This window comes from Babylonia areolata, chromosome 26 (genome assembly GCF_041734735.1).
Source record: "Babylonia areolata isolate BAREFJ2019XMU chromosome 26, ASM4173473v1, whole genome shotgun sequence".
Classification (NCBI taxonomy): domain Eukaryota; kingdom Metazoa; phylum Mollusca; class Gastropoda; order Neogastropoda; family Buccinidae; genus Babylonia; species Babylonia areolata.
The window spans coordinates 29344378-29360961 of record NC_134901.1 but is presented as its reverse complement, the minus strand read 5'-3'; the positions used below and the strand labels follow the sequence as shown (position 1 = coordinate 29360961).

At 39.3% G+C, this 16584-nt stretch overlaps 1 protein-coding gene across 1 annotated transcript; it reads right to left on the bottom strand.

Moving 5' to 3' along the window:
* Positions 1 to 4160: 4160 nt before the first annotated feature.
* On the bottom strand, positions 4161 to 15932 carry LOC143300285 (uncharacterized). Its single transcript, XM_076613880.1, has 5 exons — positions 15843 to 15932; positions 8688 to 9790; positions 7981 to 8190; positions 7079 to 7443; positions 4161 to 5343 (listed from the first exon to the last, which is right to left on the bottom strand). The coding sequence occupies exons 2-5, from the start codon at positions 9768 to 9770 to the stop codon at positions 4161 to 4163; spliced, it is 2841 nt and encodes a 946-aa protein (XP_076469995.1). The 5' UTR covers positions 9771 to 9790; positions 15843 to 15932.
* Positions 15933 to 16584: the final 652 nt, after the last annotated feature.

Here is a 16584-nt window from a genome sequence, read left to right as displayed (position 1 = left end):
TTTGACTCTTTGGGGAGTCACACTGGTCGACTTGCTTCCCCTACCCCCAAAATGCTGTTTTGCCAGGAATCAGTCACCTGTAAGTCGCAAAATTGTGTGGTTTTTGTGGCTAACATTTACATATGTCATGTTCCCGTGCTTCAGGATGTAATAACTACTGATCTGAAGAATTTTCGTTCAAAACATATTGTATACATCGTGTAAATAAACGTTATTAGTCAGGGAAATGAAGTTTACCCACCGAGCACCTACTACCTCCCCTTAATACTCACACGAATAAAGCAGACTGGTTTTAAACGTGTTTAGAGTGTCTGTGAAGATTATTTTTACAATTGTTTTCCACCTGAGGCCACACGATTTAGCATCTTGAAGGTACTTGTGAAGCCATTGTGAGGCCAAATGTAACAATATTTTGTTATATATCGTTTTCTTTTCAATCACCAAAGATGTGGAACAAGCTCCCTGATAACCTCCGTCATTCTGATTCCCTCGCATCTTTTAAATCTCATCTCAAAACTCACCTTTTCCCTCAGCAGTAAGTTCAATTGTGACAGGTCCACTTCCTTTGCGTTAGCTGTGCTTGACTATGTGTGTATATATGCATCTACATGCATGTATATGAATGTGTATTGTATGTGTGTGCGTTTATGTAAGTTTGTGCCCGTCTATGTGTGCGTATGTGTTAGGGTAGCTGTTAGATACACATGTATGTTAAAGTGTGTGTGTGCGTGTGCGTGTGTGTTCACATTTTGGTGTGTGTATTTAACATAGATGTAATGTTTTATGTTAACAAAGCGTTTTTGTAAAGCATATAGATCAGATTTCTGGATAGTGTGCTATATAAGTATCCATTATTAATATTATTATTATTATTATTACTTATCTGGCTTGTCACTGCTAGGATCATCAGTGTGTGTGAATACTTGCCTGTGTGTAGAGTGGATGGGGCTTGAACTGAAAATTTCAGTTTCATTTTTGTTTACTCTTTTTTAGTTTTATTTCATTTTGTTCGATTTACAGACACACACAAACACACACACACACACAGCACACACACACACACACACACACACAAACGTGTGCACATGTACTCACACATGTATACACAAGAACACGTCTTAAGTGTGTAACTGTAAGTACTTTCTCTATTCTCTCTCTCTTGATGGGCAAGGTTTCAGTCAGATATGATTGCTTCCATGAATGTGTCATTGTGCGTGCATGTGTGTATGCATGTATGTGGACGCATTGTATTACTGTTTTGTTACAACAGATTTTTCTGTGTGAATGAGCTTTGCCAAGGTGCAGCGTCACCCTTATTTCCTGTTTTCTGTCTGCTAGTGTATTTGTTTTAATATTGAAGTGGAATTTTTTAGCAGAATTTTGACAGGTATAACCCTTTCTTTGTTGTGGGTTCTTATATGTGTGCTAAGTGTATGCTGCCCACAGTGCAGTTTACTGTCTCCTCCAACTCACTATTGTCCAGATGATTCTTGAGCCCCGAAAAACATCACACAGTGTGAGACACAATGGCAGCTAAATCAAAGGTAAAAAAAAATTTTTTTTAAATTAAAAAAAATTCTGAACAGAGGGATGTAAGAGAGACTGAATCAAAAAAGTGTAACATAGCCAGCTGGAGGGTTTGGAAGAGGGGGAGGAGGGAGGGGGGGGGGGGCCTGGGATGTGTGGCTGTGAAAGCCCCTGGTGTTATGGAAAGATGACACCACAGTGGCGGAGGGGAGGGGGGTCGACGCTCCCCTGAAGCTGACAAAAAAAGTTTACAAACATCAATACCAGTGCAGGAACACAAATGGTTCAGTGTTCCAGATGGGTCAATATTACCTTTTTAAATAGCACATAAACCCATAAAAGAAAGAACGGTGTTTCCTAAAAGCCTAAAATCTGGTGTAAAACAAAACAAATTTTCTGCTCGTAATGGAGATGAATCTTTGGTACTTCGGATATGGCTCCCAGATCTAAAAAAAACAAACCACCAACATATATATTAACTATAGCTATCAAGTGTATCACTGCATCATTGGCGGACGTAATTTCAGGGGGAAAAAATCAACTGTTCCGGTTGTTTTTTTTATTGCATAAACATTAAAGTGACGAATTGCCATAGTGGTTGACAAGGACATAAATCAGTGTGTGTGTGTTTGTGTGTATGTGTGTGTGCGCATGCATGCAAGCATCTATGTCTGATGTGTCTGAGAGTGTGTACACGTATGTGTGCATACCAGTGTGTGTGTGTGTGTGAACGTTGGTACGCTCCCAAGGACAGGATTGAATCATTCTGTTTGTTGTTTTTAATTCAAATTGTGTTTGTTTGTAGTTTCTAATTCAAAGCTCACGAGATTTCATCAAACCGGCTCAGACTCTCAGCTGGTTGTAAGTAACGCATAATGTTTGACACAAGAGTTGGTTCCACCAACCAAGAACAGATTAGAAATGAACCTTCATTATCAGAATGGATGAAAAGAGTGTGACAATTTTTTTTGTGCGTGTCTTTTTTGTTTTGTTGTTGTCAAATACACTGACAGCAGCGTCTCAACAATCGCTGTCAGCAACATCATACCTAAGTGTCACCCCCTTACCCCTCCTCCATTTTTCTGATTTGTGCAGATCTCAGGAATGGCCTCTGGGGCTTTTCTGCAGTAGTCACACCCAACTGACAGACGCTTTTTTTTCTTTCTTTTTTTTTTAACAAATGGAAAGCTCATCTATGCGTTTCCGCATAGCTCTCACATCCCTGTCTAAAAGAACTTGACTTACAAGGTGGTAGTAAAAGTGGAGAATAAAAGTTTGTACTTGTTCCAAACATAAGGCAATTAAGAATGATGTGACATGTTTCAAAGCGATTTTACACCAGAAAACCATGTTTGGGGGAACTTTAATACCTCATGACTTTCACAGGATTAAAGAAGTCCATGGCCCAGAAACATTTCACTCTTGAATACAGTTCATGATGACTTAAGTGCTGGGGATTCAAGAAAAAACACATAACGCACACACACACACACACACACACACAACAACAACAACAACACCAAAAAAAAAAACCCCACCACAAACAAACAAATGAACAAAACAGAAAAGAAAGTCAAACAGAAAGAAACCTTGTAGAAATCAACTGGATAATTTGCAGACAATGAACACAGGTCATCTGCTTCATTTAGTCTTTGGATTTGGGTATACATTAGCAGTGTTGTCATTTGTTCATTCTTTGACATCGTTAACCAATGATCCAGTTAGACGTCTAACTAGACTTTGATATAAACACATGTGATTATTTGCAACAACAGATGAATGCAACACAATAATGCCCAAACTATTCCAACCCTTCATATAACAAACAGTAAAAAATGAAGACAGAAAATCAGCTTAATCATCAATTACTACAATCAGTCACAGTTCTAAAACCAAGCCATAAAACTTTAATCCAATTTTGTCAACTGCAGTCATCTTGGTTTGCACACCGGTAAATAACTAAACACACACACACACACACACAAACTGTCTTACAGCATGAGTTTGATGAGGGAGTGTTGACAGTCAAGTGATCCACACTTCATCTGCAGAAATGAGCTCCGTATCATCATTGTTGCATGTTCTTACACTAACCAGCTGCCATCCATATCCAAGTTTGCATGGGCTCTTATGTGCCAAGACTTAGCTTACAGTTATGGCTATGCAATGCACAGATGAGCTCAGAGAGCATTGTGGTAAAATTTCCTTGTTAACCCATTAACTGCTGTACCTTGTTGAAATGACATCAGTGTGGCAACAATTTAAATTACAACTGCTATTTTTGAGTACCATTATTACTTTTAAGTGGTGTAACTGATTTTACTTAACTAAAGTAATGCTACCCTAAGAGAAGAACTCAGTAAGTCCAAAGAAAGAACGATGACTGACATCATGACCTATAACTCTGGTACTGGTTAAGTACTGCATGGGCTTAACCTAGACCAAGTGATCAAACTCTTCTTTTGAGTTCAATTTCAAGAGGTTGGATATTTCTCCATGCTGTCTGCTACCATCACCAACACTTTCCCAATCAATGAACTGCCTTCTAACTTAATTCCTCCCACCACCTGTTTCTCTTCCACACACCCCCCCCCCCCCCCCCCAACATACACACACCCCCTCCAACCCCACTGTTACCCCTCACTTCCTTTCCTCTCCCCCTCCACCAACTGCACCACCTCCTGTCCCTCCACTATCCTTCCCACCACCTCAGCCCCTTCTATAGTGGCCTCTCTGTCCGACAAGGTACGTACAACCTGGTTCCCCTCGACAACAATGAAATTGTGAAGGACATTTTCCATTCCTGCCTGAGACACCACCAAGGCCGGAGCCCCCAGAGTGTCTGTCACTGGGACCTCACCCCTGCCCTCCTGGGATGATGACCCTTTGCTGGCCACCTGAAGCACTTCAAAGCCCGAAGCTTGAAAAGTTCCCTCGGAGACTTTGTTAGTGGTTTCAATACCCTGTGGGACTTGTGCATACAAGGTGTTGTCCACTTGCTCCATGCTGGAACCCTGTGACACCTCTGACAGTACCATACCTACCTCATCTTCCGGCTCTGCTCCTTGACTGCTGGGGTCTGACGACACGCTCACCGCCTCTGTGGCTGACTCCACTTCCTCGGTTAGGGAGCGGAAGTCAACTATGACTGGCTGGCTGGCAGGAGGCTGAGAGGCCTGGGCCTGTGAGGCCTGGAAGGTGATAGAGTAGGAAGACAGGATGCCCTTGGCTGGCTGCAATGAAGGCAGAACAGTGGACTGCACTCCATTTGCTAACTGCACCGTGTAGCTCAGCCCGTCGATGTGGCTGCCGATGTTGAGTGCGGTGTAAATGAGCTGGTTGGCGTCCACCCCAGAATGCACCAGCTGAGGAATGGCATTCAGCTTGTCGATGTCTTCTTTGTTGGCATGCAATTCCCCAGTCTCCGTCTTCTTCACCTGCAGCTGGAACTGGACCGGGTCTTCTGGTTGCATTACGGTCATGTTGTTGCCAGCACTGTCGATGGTCAAGGTCATGGGCGGGGCCTGGGAAGAAACATTGGTGTCCAGTTTCTCCACAGGCACCAGACCGTTGCGGTGGTCCTCCAGGTGGTTGTCGAATATCTGCTTATTGATGGTACGGAACTTGCACAGCTGGCAGGTGTACACCACCCCTTCGGCGTGGGGGTGCTTGTTGCGCATGTGCGTTTTGAGGGAGATGGTCTGGATGCATGTGTATGAGCACAGCTGGCACTTATACTGACGCTGACCTGTGTGTCGCATCTTGTGTCGGCGTAGAGAGTTGTGGTCACCTGTGGCGTATGGGCACACGTCACACCTGCAATAAATACCAAACAACAGTATTCATTAATGCAGGCATCTGTTAAGCTGAAATCAAATCGTTTCATTTATTCATGCATACGTATCATTGACAAATGTAGGCTGGTGACACAACGGCCTTTTTTTTCTTTCCGCCCAAACCATTTCTGACCACTGAGCTATCGCATGGCCTTGTGATGTTAGAAAATATGCATGAAATAATTCAGTTCCACACAGATTTCCTTTTCGCTCAGTATTTCTGTTGTAACTAAAGGAATATAACTTTCTGAACAATAAAATCTTTCTTTCATTGCAAACAATAGTGTCTGAACCCGAACGCCCTGCCAATCTGATTCAAACCAATCATGAAAACAATTTTCAGAAAACTGATTTGATCCATAATGAGTCCTTTACCAAAGGAAAATAGAATTATGCTAATAGCTTCCAAATAAAGGAAAAGAAACAAATTGATTCCCTGCAAAGGCTATTCCAGTCATTTTAACAGTTGTCAATTCATCTCAGTCTTTTCAGACTACTTAAATTAAGGAATAAAAGTGAAAAAAAAAAAAAGCAAAAAGAAAAGAACTATGAGAGGGGAGAGAGAAAAAAATGAAAATGGATTTTCTTTAACACTTTTACCACCACGCTTCTGTGTGAAAAACGCCCCACAGTGCCAGATATTTTAGACTTGATGCTCTCATTCACACACTTTGGTTCATGTCAAAACAGAACAATGGACTTGATCGCTTCAACCTCATAAGACGGTGAAGGTTGGTTGTCGACCTTGAACCCTGATGGTGAACACTTAATCAGAAGTCCAATGCCAAACCAATTCTGCCACGAAGCCTCCTGACAACTATTTGCAACCAAAGAAAGTGATAAAATGGTAGTGATGTGGCAGCAGACATAGTACCACAACAGTGTGGAGTAATGGCCTAGAGGTAACACATTCGCCTAGGAAGCAAGAGAATCTGAGCACGCTGGTTCGAATCACAGCTCAGCCGCTGATATTCTCTCCCCCTCCACTAGACCTCGAGTGGTGGTCTGATGCTAGTTATTCGGATGAGACGATAAACCGAGGTCCTGTGTGCAGCATGCACTTGGCACACATAAAAGAACCCACAGCAACAAAAGGGTTGTTCCCGGCAAAATTCTGTAGGAAAATCCACTTTGATTGGAAAAAAAAAAACCCAAAAAAACTGCATGCAGGAAAAAAATACACAAAAAAATGTGTGGCGCTGTAGTGTATCGACGCGCTCTCCCTGGGAAGAGCAGCCCAAATTTCACACAGAGAAATCTGTTGTGATAAAAAGAAATACAAATACAAATAGGGATGTTCAAAAAAAAAATCTTCCCATTACAGATCTATCAACTGATTCAATATGAAATATCACCTCTGAACGATCTTCCCAAATTTATCAACTGATTCAACATCATCTACATCAAGTCCCCCCCACACACACATATCCAAAAAAGGGTCATGACATTGTAAACCCACTTCATTCAGTGGTTTACACATGGATTTATAAACAAAACAAATGAAAAGAGAACACTGGGATACAAACAAAATAGTATACCTTTTTAATCTTTCTCTCCCCCACCCACTCCCAACACCCTCTCCTCCCCACACACATGTGCTTTCATATTATCTGTTCATTTATTTTTCTTACATACAATATGTCCATTATGTGAGAAAAAAGGTTATTGAAAAAATGTATCTAAAAAAAAAAAAAGAACATAACTTCTCAACTCACTTGAAAGGCTTCTCGCCAGTGTGTGTCCGTTCATGAAGGACCAGCATGGCTTTCCATGCTGTGGTGTGGTTGCAGAACTGACACTTGAATGGCTTGTTCTGCCCATGCACAGCCTCCACATGCTTCTTCAGACACTTGCTATTGGCAAAAGTGCGCTTGCACACCTCGCATGTCTTGTTGGAGAACCACCGCTCACGCCCTGTGCGCTGGTGCTCAGCATGGATGATCTGGTGGTTCTTCATCTGACTCAGCTGCTTGAAGCCCTTGCCACACACATCACAGGTGTAGGGGCGGTGCTCGCTGTGGATTTCACGGTGAATGCCCAGCTTGTGAAGTGTGTCCGTCTTGTACTCACAGACGTCACACTGTAACAGGATCAAATCAAATCAGGTTGTTTCCAGCCCAGCCAACAACAGAGGGGTCATTTCAGGGCTGACCACCCATCAGTTCTTAAAACCTGTCAAACTCAAAAAATCTGTAAAGCTATGTGGTCCAGAATCTGATTTGATGTCCAATCTTCTTTTACATGCATGATGAAAATTAAAACTTTTTTTTTTTTACTCGTTTATTTACTACATGCACTCAACATAACATACCACTATGATGTGAACATGATATCTATACATGCTTTTATTTGATGTTAAGTTTTATACATTGTTCATAACTTTCATACAGACTGTGACATTTTTGTGACATTTTTTGTGCGGTGTGTGTGGGGTGCCATAGGCAATAAGTAAGCAGCTGTTTTCCATGACCCATTAATTTTGAAAATGACCCATTGATTTTGTGGTGAACCAGTTGATCAAATGACCCATGGTAGCCTGAACCATACCTTAACTCTGCTGTCACCACAGTGCATGTTATATAAGCCTAAGCAACAATCTCTAGATTACACAACTTGCCTGAAACATGTCACAGTCAATTTTATGACTGCGAAAGAGATGGATACGGAGTGCCTTCCAGAACTGAAAAGGTTCCTGGCAGTGAATACAGGTGAAGGCATCATCCTCCTTATTGTGGCACCTGTGATGGATATCCAACGATTCCTGGCTACGAAATTTGGTTGGACATCCCATGTAACTGCATTCCAGGTGAAAGCTCTCCTTCATCATCTGGAGAAAAAAACAACCCCACTGTTGCCAATATCTAAAAATAGTAAATTTCATTTGGTCCTGTCACAGTATTACCTGTAGACATGCCATATAACATATGTACTAATATAGTTTTAACAAAATATTGATATTAATATTAATATTTTATATTAACTTAGGCATGACACTGTGCTACAGTCAAATTCTAGCCTCAAAACAGCAGTTGCCTCTTCTATTGTTCTAGAGGTCATTGACGGACATGACTGACTACCATTCATACACTGCATATTAAATGAATCTTATACACAGATGATTTTCAAGCAGAAGTAATTTCAACAGCATTAACATGAAACAGATCAGAAACAATGACCATTAAAAATAATACTTATTTCAGTTCAGCTGTTAGTCAAAATTTCAAGTTATCCGCATTAAATCTTTAAACATGCTATTTTTAACTGTACCTTTTATCAGCTGTCAATATGATGAATATCATCATGTATTGTTAGCTAAACACTAACCATTTGCCTCTTGCGATACGTCCGTTTCTTTTCTGTAACATAATCTTCTTTCAATGCCTTGGGTGCACGAATCTTGCGTCGCTGTCGTCCATCTCTTGCCTGGGATGACAGTGACCTGCCTGGAATCCAGTCTTCATCATTTTCATCATCATCAACATGATCAGTCCACTCTTTGGCTTTTCTTGCTGGTGGAGATGAAGGTGGAGGCATTTCTGACTTGCGTTTGCGACCGGGTCGCTTTCCTGTGGCTTGAGTGCCAACACTAACTCGCTGCTCCAGTTTATCCACAACCATATCAGACACACTAACGCCTTCCACCTGAACATGATGTTCCCGCTCCATATGGGAATTGCACTCATCCACAGATGAAAACCCCATGCTGCACACACCACAGAGAAACAGTTCTTTGGTGATGGGTGCAATGGAAGTGGGGCCTGTCCCAAGGTCCTTGGGATTTTCCATGAATGGAACAGAAACAGAGTCCAAAGTGGTGGAGACAAATGTCAACCCTGAGCCAGTCAGCTGCAGACTTGTGATGGGCAAACTCTGTCTCCCTGCACTGCTACTGTTCAAAGACAAGAGCTGGATATCTGACTGACAGCTGGGTATGATGGGTAGGTTTTTGGCAACAGAGCGCATTTGACTGGTCAACACTTTGGGATCCGGCAGTGCTGGTGAAACGAGATTCCTGGGGCTGCCTGATGCTTGGTTTGAAGTCAGTCCAAGATTGGAGAAGAAAACAGGAGCCTCATATGTTCTTGCAGTTGTGGTGGTGACATTTCCCGTTCCACTGTCAATGCTTTCACTGACATTACATGGGCCAGACAGGTCAGGCAAGACAGCACATTCTGAATCAGAAAGGACTGGATTTGCTGGTTTTGAATCAGACTGGGCCACTGGCGATTCAGAAGGCTGTGGTTCTACACGAGAATTAATGTGAGTTTTCTGCAGATGTGTTGACATGTCAGCCCTGGATGACGTGGCAAAGTCACAAACACGACATTTATATAATGTGACCACCTCCATCAACTCCTCCTCCTTGAGTTCTTTCGCTGTTGGCTTGTCCTGTTCTGGGTCTGCCATGATGGTGCTGGCTATCTAACCTGTAAACACACAAAAATATAGTCCAAAATACTGGTAATTTCTTTTATTCTAAGAGAGTATACATTATATGGAAGCAAAATCTAAACTGTTCTTGTCCTAAGTGTGTGTATGAAGCAATAAAAAATTTGAGTTCATATCCATGAAATGTCCAAACATTAAAATCTTCACATTGTGTAATCACGGAGATAGGAACATTTTCTATTCTTCAACTTTACACCAAACCTTGAAACCAAGACCTTCAGATCAGAATTTTTTTTAAATGAAAGTCCAACACTGAATTATCAACACATTTTACAGTATTTATTTCACCCCCTATATCAATATATAATAAATAACTGGTTATTTCCTATTTTACTTTTACTGTGTTTTAGTATCCCAAATTTGGCTACCTTTTTATGTGAAAAAAATTCCTGCATTTCATCAACCAGTTATTTCCTATTTTAGTATCCTAAATTTTGCTACCTATTTAAACAAAAACTTTCTCGCATTCTATGATGAAGGCAAAAGAGAAATGATAAATGCAGTCTGTAATCCACCTTTCTAGTCATGAGTTAAGCTTAGAAATGTTACAAAACGACCCATTTCTTCAACAGATGCTTGCCAACTATAAATAGCCGCCAGGTTTTATGTTTACCTTTGTGGCTCTCAGATTGGCACAGACTGAATGAATGTCACTGCAGACAATTTTAGCAAGATGGCTGCACAACAGTGTAGGAACTGAAACCAGTTAAGCACCTATAAGAAATCGGTTGACATCCTGCAAAAAGTGTTGCCATAGTACCAACAAGACATCCACTGACATCCTGCATGTATTTCATATTTTCCTTCATCAGAGTTTGGTACAAATAATGAACAACAGACTCTAAATGGTTAGTTTAACATGTCTGGATTATAAACATACTATTTAAGTGAGCATTCATCAGGTGGAAGACCCCTTTTTTCTTAATAATGGTTTGCTAACTGGTGTGTGCATGTGAAGAGGGTATGCCTCGCATGCCAAAAAAGGCATCACACTTTGTCAAATGAAGACAGTGGTCCCAGTCAGCAGATTTACACAGCTTTGCAAGCCGTGCTGATGACTATGTGTGAGTATAATGACGAGAGATGGATCTGTCTTGTCTTATGGTTCCTTTGAACTTGAAAGTGATGACAACGATGGTGACAAAACTTACAACATCTGACTCTTTCTTCAGTCAGTCTATCCAATCAGACATCATATCTGAGCGAGTGACTATCAACTGCAGGTAAAAATCTGAACAGAACTCACCCCCCTTCCCATCACTATTATCATTAACCTGTTTGATGTTGTATGAAAGTGAGCATGAGATTAGTAGAAATGGCAAAGACAGGCATGGCTCGTGAAGACTATGGGTGTGCATGTATGTATGTGTGTGATTTTATTTCCCTTGAAAAAAACTAAACTAAATAAAACAGTTTGCAGACTACATTTCTACAGCAGTTGCAAAGAAACTGTTGGTGAATAACAGACTGAAAATGTGCAGAATACTAGAACTTTGAAATATAATTCATGACTCTTAAGTGTATTATGTTATGGCGACACATTTATTTTTTTTATTCTTCACAGGTTCAGCTGCTTTTAGTTTTACTAACAATCTATAACACACACACACACACACACACACACACAGAGAGAGAGAGAGAGAGAGAGAGAGAGAGAGAGAATGTATACATATATGTAAAATTTGTTTTTCTCAAAATTATGGTTCAGTCAATGCTAACCAGTCTGTTAAATAACCTTCTAACTATCACAAATAGATAGTCTGTTCATTTTCCTATTTAAAAAGTATGGGTTATTAGGTAATGTCTCACTTTAGCATCCTACATTCAGCTCACAAATTTAGGATGCTAAAGTGGGACATTCTTCCATCCCACTTCAGAATCCTAAGTTCAGCTCCTGAATTTGGGATGCTAAACATTACCGGGTTATTATAGGCCAGGGAATTTAGATTAAAATTTGTGTTAGGTCAAAATGTGTGCAACAAAACCGTTCTTTTTACGATAAAATTGAATAAATCATACTGATCACACTGATATAAAGTTGACCACTATATGGGGGCGGGAACATAAGTAGATTTTGATTTTTAATGTCCAGAATCAAATGTTTTTATTACTTCTGCCTGTGTGAGAGCGCCTTACAAAGAGTTGCAAGGCAAGAACATGCAAAGGTTATGCAAGTGTGGTATAAGGGGTCGCCAGAGGAAAGTGTTCAGCGCGGTACGGTACATGTGACTGACTGCTGCCACGCTGATGCTGATCTGTGAGCAGGTCACTGCGGCAGACAACTGATTCTGAACAGAAAGCTAGGAACAGAGCTCTTTGGGGTCAAAAGGAAACAAACATTTTCAATTTCATGCATTTTATACTAAATTGGTAGAAGACGCAAATCCGCTTTTATGAATGTTTTCCAGTTTCTTACCATTCATGACATATCATAAAGAATGAAATCAGTATTATACTGACTGAAAGGTGAATTTACCAAGGCAGCACGGGATCATTTAGTTCGTAAGTACAATTTTGTTGATATTTTACGCAATGCACAACTTGGATATACTCTATGCTCTACTTATTAACGTGTAGAATATAAATATCTAAATATGTGTTAACCCGGTTCGGTTTCAATGAACATTATCGGCGCTCTGTCCAGACAATAAACTGGGAAAGTATGGAGAGCAGATGATGGCAAAACTGAACGTCATGTGTTGATGTGAAAAGAACAGTATGAAATACATATTTTTCTTTGGAAATGAACTGGTATTTGCAAACGTGACTCGTGAACCCTGGCGCAGTAGACATCAATTTAGCGTGGGATATAAATAATAATCATAATGATAACAATGGATCATAAATTTTATTAATGATTATGTAAAACTTTGTTGTGACACGTGTAACACTGAATCCATGTTACCTAAACTAACTTTCCCGACAGAGATATTTGAATTACTGGATTTATAATAATGATAGCAATGAATCTATCAATTCTTAGCCAATGCAATGCATTCAAACAATTAAGCCTGTGCAAAATTATGCATTTTATTAATAATTTCCTAAAACCTTATGACATATGTAACATGGAACCCAAATTACCTAAACTAATTTCCCCACCCTGGATGATTTTATTTTTCAGAAACACTGCAAGCACTCCATTTTCACATCAATTCTCCCCAGTGTTTAACTGTTCATCTTATTATGAAATGGGAATTGTATGATTTATATCGCTTGACAAAAGTTTTCCTCTTTATCTGAAGAACTGTGATCAAAACACCAGATTCTTTGTATCCTTCTATTCAATCAATCAACAGAAAATTGATTAGCGTTATCCCCACAGTGAACAAATATGTAGGATTGCAGAAAAAACAAAATGTAATAAAATAAGACTATGCAAAACAACAACAATAACAACAACAAACAACAACTAAAAATATGGAATTTTATTATCTGCGTAAAGCAGAAGAATGTGTTCCATGTCCAAATGTGACACCTGACTACTAAATGTGAAATGCTTCAAACTTAATTAATTTTAAGAAATTCATTCACAACCATATGTATAGTTTGGTTTTCCAGAACTTGTGTGATGTAAAATGTGGCTGTTCTAAAACAATAAGCGCGTAGGGACTGACGTGTTTGGGATACAACAATTTTTTTCATTCCACACTTCGTGCGTCTTGTGAACTGATAAACATACATCATTTCATGATAAAACTTCACCAGACAGCAAAAGCCAGAATCAAGGTAATTTAAGGGGGTGATTTTCTACTCTGAACTTTGTTGTTTGGAACTTTTGATGCAACAAGTCTTCAACTGAAAGCAGTCTTACCAAACTACATGCGTTAACTTGGCTCGAAATCTTACGCCAGTATCCGAATGTTACATCTCGCCATGTGTCAGAAACAGTGATTTGTGTCTAAACTTAATCAGATGAGAGAAAAATGTACAAACAAACAATAACGACGACGAAATTAACATACACAGTTCTTGTTTTTTTAAATATAGCAACCACAGGGTGCGAATGGACATATCGGAGGTTTCTGTGTAACATAAGTACATTTCACACGCTGTCGGAAACAACACATTCTCTGAATCTGTGTTCAAATACACACGATTGAAGGTGTTTGTCAAACCGATTTAAGCTTTCCCAGGATGAATCCACATGATTTATGTGAAAACAGCAGAACTGAAAATTAATATGCAACATCGATAGCATTTAAATAGTCGAATAGACTTTTTTCCCCCAGAAGATGAGTGTATGTGCTGCAGAAGACAGATGTGTTGACCACCTGTTGCAAGTAAAGAACGTGTAGTGTATTCATGAATGTGCTTGCCTATGAATGAAAAAAAAAAAAAAAATCACGTCAAGAGGGGACGGGTTGTTTACGTCTGTCACGCGTGTTTTTTGTGTAATATTTCAAACTTAATATACCGTTTTTATTGATGATCAATGTTTCATTATCACAACAAATGAATATAGATTAGGTCTGTATGTACTGGATTTTATTCAGGTTTGTACTTAATTGTTTCTGACCACTTCATGTTCAGACACATTGCCATGTCACAAAATGGCACCGATATTTTAGATGTTTTTAATAATTTTCAACACATTTAAGACACAAGAACAAACCATATTTTCACAAAATTGTTGCAGACATTTCTAAAATGAATTGCAATCCTGGTAACGTGTGAAACATTGAATAATCACTGTAAACACATGTTTAGACTGATTCAGACTGAGAGACCCCCATTTCCAACAAAGTTCTGGAGACTGACCCATTTTCATCTTCCAGGCAGTCTTTGCTTTTCATGACTATCTGATGCACTTCATTTTGCCACCTTCATACTCCAGCCAGATACATTTTCTTTCCCATGCTAAACTGAGGTGTCTACTGCGCCAGGGTTAATGAGTCACATTTGCAAATATCGCTTCATTTCCAAAGAAAAGTATTTATTTCATACCGTTCTTTTTACATCAAGACATGATGTTGGTCGATTTTGCCATCATCTGCCTTCCATGCTTTCTGAATTAATTGTCTGGACAGTGTTCCGACAATGTTCATTGAAACAAACCTAGTAAACACGTATTTAGATATTCATATACTACACGTTAATAAGCAGAGCATGAAGTATTTCCAAGTTGTGCATTGCGTAAAATGTCAACATAATTGTTCTTACTGACTAAATGATCCCATGCTGCCTTTGTAAATTCACCTTTGCAGTCAAAAAAACAAAATTTAATTATATTCCCGCCCACCTACAGCGCCCACCTACAGCGGTCAACTTTATATCAGTGTGATCAGTATGATTTGTTCTATTTTATCGTGAAAAGAACAGTTTTGTTGCACACATTTCGACCATTTTTGCATCTGCCCTGGACTATTATATTTTAATGCAGGGGTTTGAGTGCTAGAATTTTGTTGTTGTTAATTATTACCATCCGCAAACAAAAACCGCCTATCATCCTAAATTCAGCTCAATAATTTAGGATGCTAAAGTGCGACTCGTTTCGTTCATTCCGTCCACTTTAGCGTCCTAAATTCAGCTCCAGGAATTTAGGATGCTAACGTGCGACATTACAGGTACTGCGTTCTTTTGGGTGGGGAACCAAGTTGTAGTGTTTTAACTTGCGGCCTTTTGCTATCCACTACGCCACAAAAATCTTTTTTTCGTTTTTTTTTTTTTCTTTCTTTTTTGGTTAAATGGCGGAGGACATAAAACACGTGGAACAAATTAATGACAATCTCTACCCCTTTCTAATAACTAAAATCGATTTCTTCCTTATTTCCATTGTACACCGTATAATTCAAGTAGAGGGCAGTAGCTATTACTAAGCAGGGTATTTGATAAAATTTCAAATTAAACGCAATCATATGAACGCAAAGATGGATTTTCGCTGAATTTTGTGATAGAGATTGTTCTGTCGCCATCTTGAATGGAAAGACCAAAACGAAAAATTGCTTTTGTTTCTTCTCGATTGGATGAACACAATATAGATCTGTTGCAATCAAATCAACAAATCTCAGACCTATTCATTATGCTTACCTTACAAACAATGCCCCACAGTTAACAGCAACAATGAAGTTTTGAAAAGGACATTGTGGGCTTGGGAGTAGAGAGAATACGTGACCGCGGTCATGAATAAACTGAATTATGATTGGTCGAAAAAGAAAGTGGTTCCGCCATCAGGTTGTATGGCAAACGAAGCTCGTCAAAAATAGTAATAATTCGTTTGCAGAGTCAAAGGGGAAAGCAACAGTATCAGTATCAGTAGCTCAAGGAGGCGTCGCTGCGTTCGGTCAAATCCATATATGCTACAGCACATCTGCCAAGCAGATGCCTGACCAGCAACGTAACCCAATGCGCTTAATCAGGCCTTGAGAAAAAAATAAAATAAAATAAAATAAAATAAAATAAAATAAAATTTAAAAAAATAAAACGAAATAAATAAATAAAATAAAATAAAATAAAAAATAAATGGAAAAAAAAATAAATGAAAAAATAAAATAACAAAAATAAAAAATTAATTAATAAATGAATAAAATAAATAAATAATAATAGATAAATGCACAAAAATTCTACTACTAATAATAATAATATCAGTTTATAAGGCGCAAAATCTTGATGAAGTCAACTCTATGCGCACAAAAAAGGGGGGGGGGAAGAAAAAGAAAAAAAAGCAACAGCAAACAAACACCAGTTGAAGGTATCTATAATCATTACAGCTGAACTGGCCGGACTATTCGTTGATCTTATCTCCAAAATCATTCTTCTGCGTTCGTGGGCT

Coding starts and splice junctions, on each gene's coding strand:
- LOC143300285 (XM_076613880.1), bottom strand. CDS start 9,770: ATGGCAGACCCAGAACAGGACAAGCCAACAGCGAAAGAACTCAAGGAG. Junction 7,444..7,980: donor TTGACTGTGACATGTTTCAG/GCAAGTTGTGTA, acceptor ATCCTGTTACAG/TGTGACGTCTGTGAGTACAA. Junction 5,344..7,078: donor ACTGGCGAGAAGCCTTTCAA/GTGAGTTGAGAA, acceptor TATTTATTGCAG/GTGTGACGTGTGCCCATACG.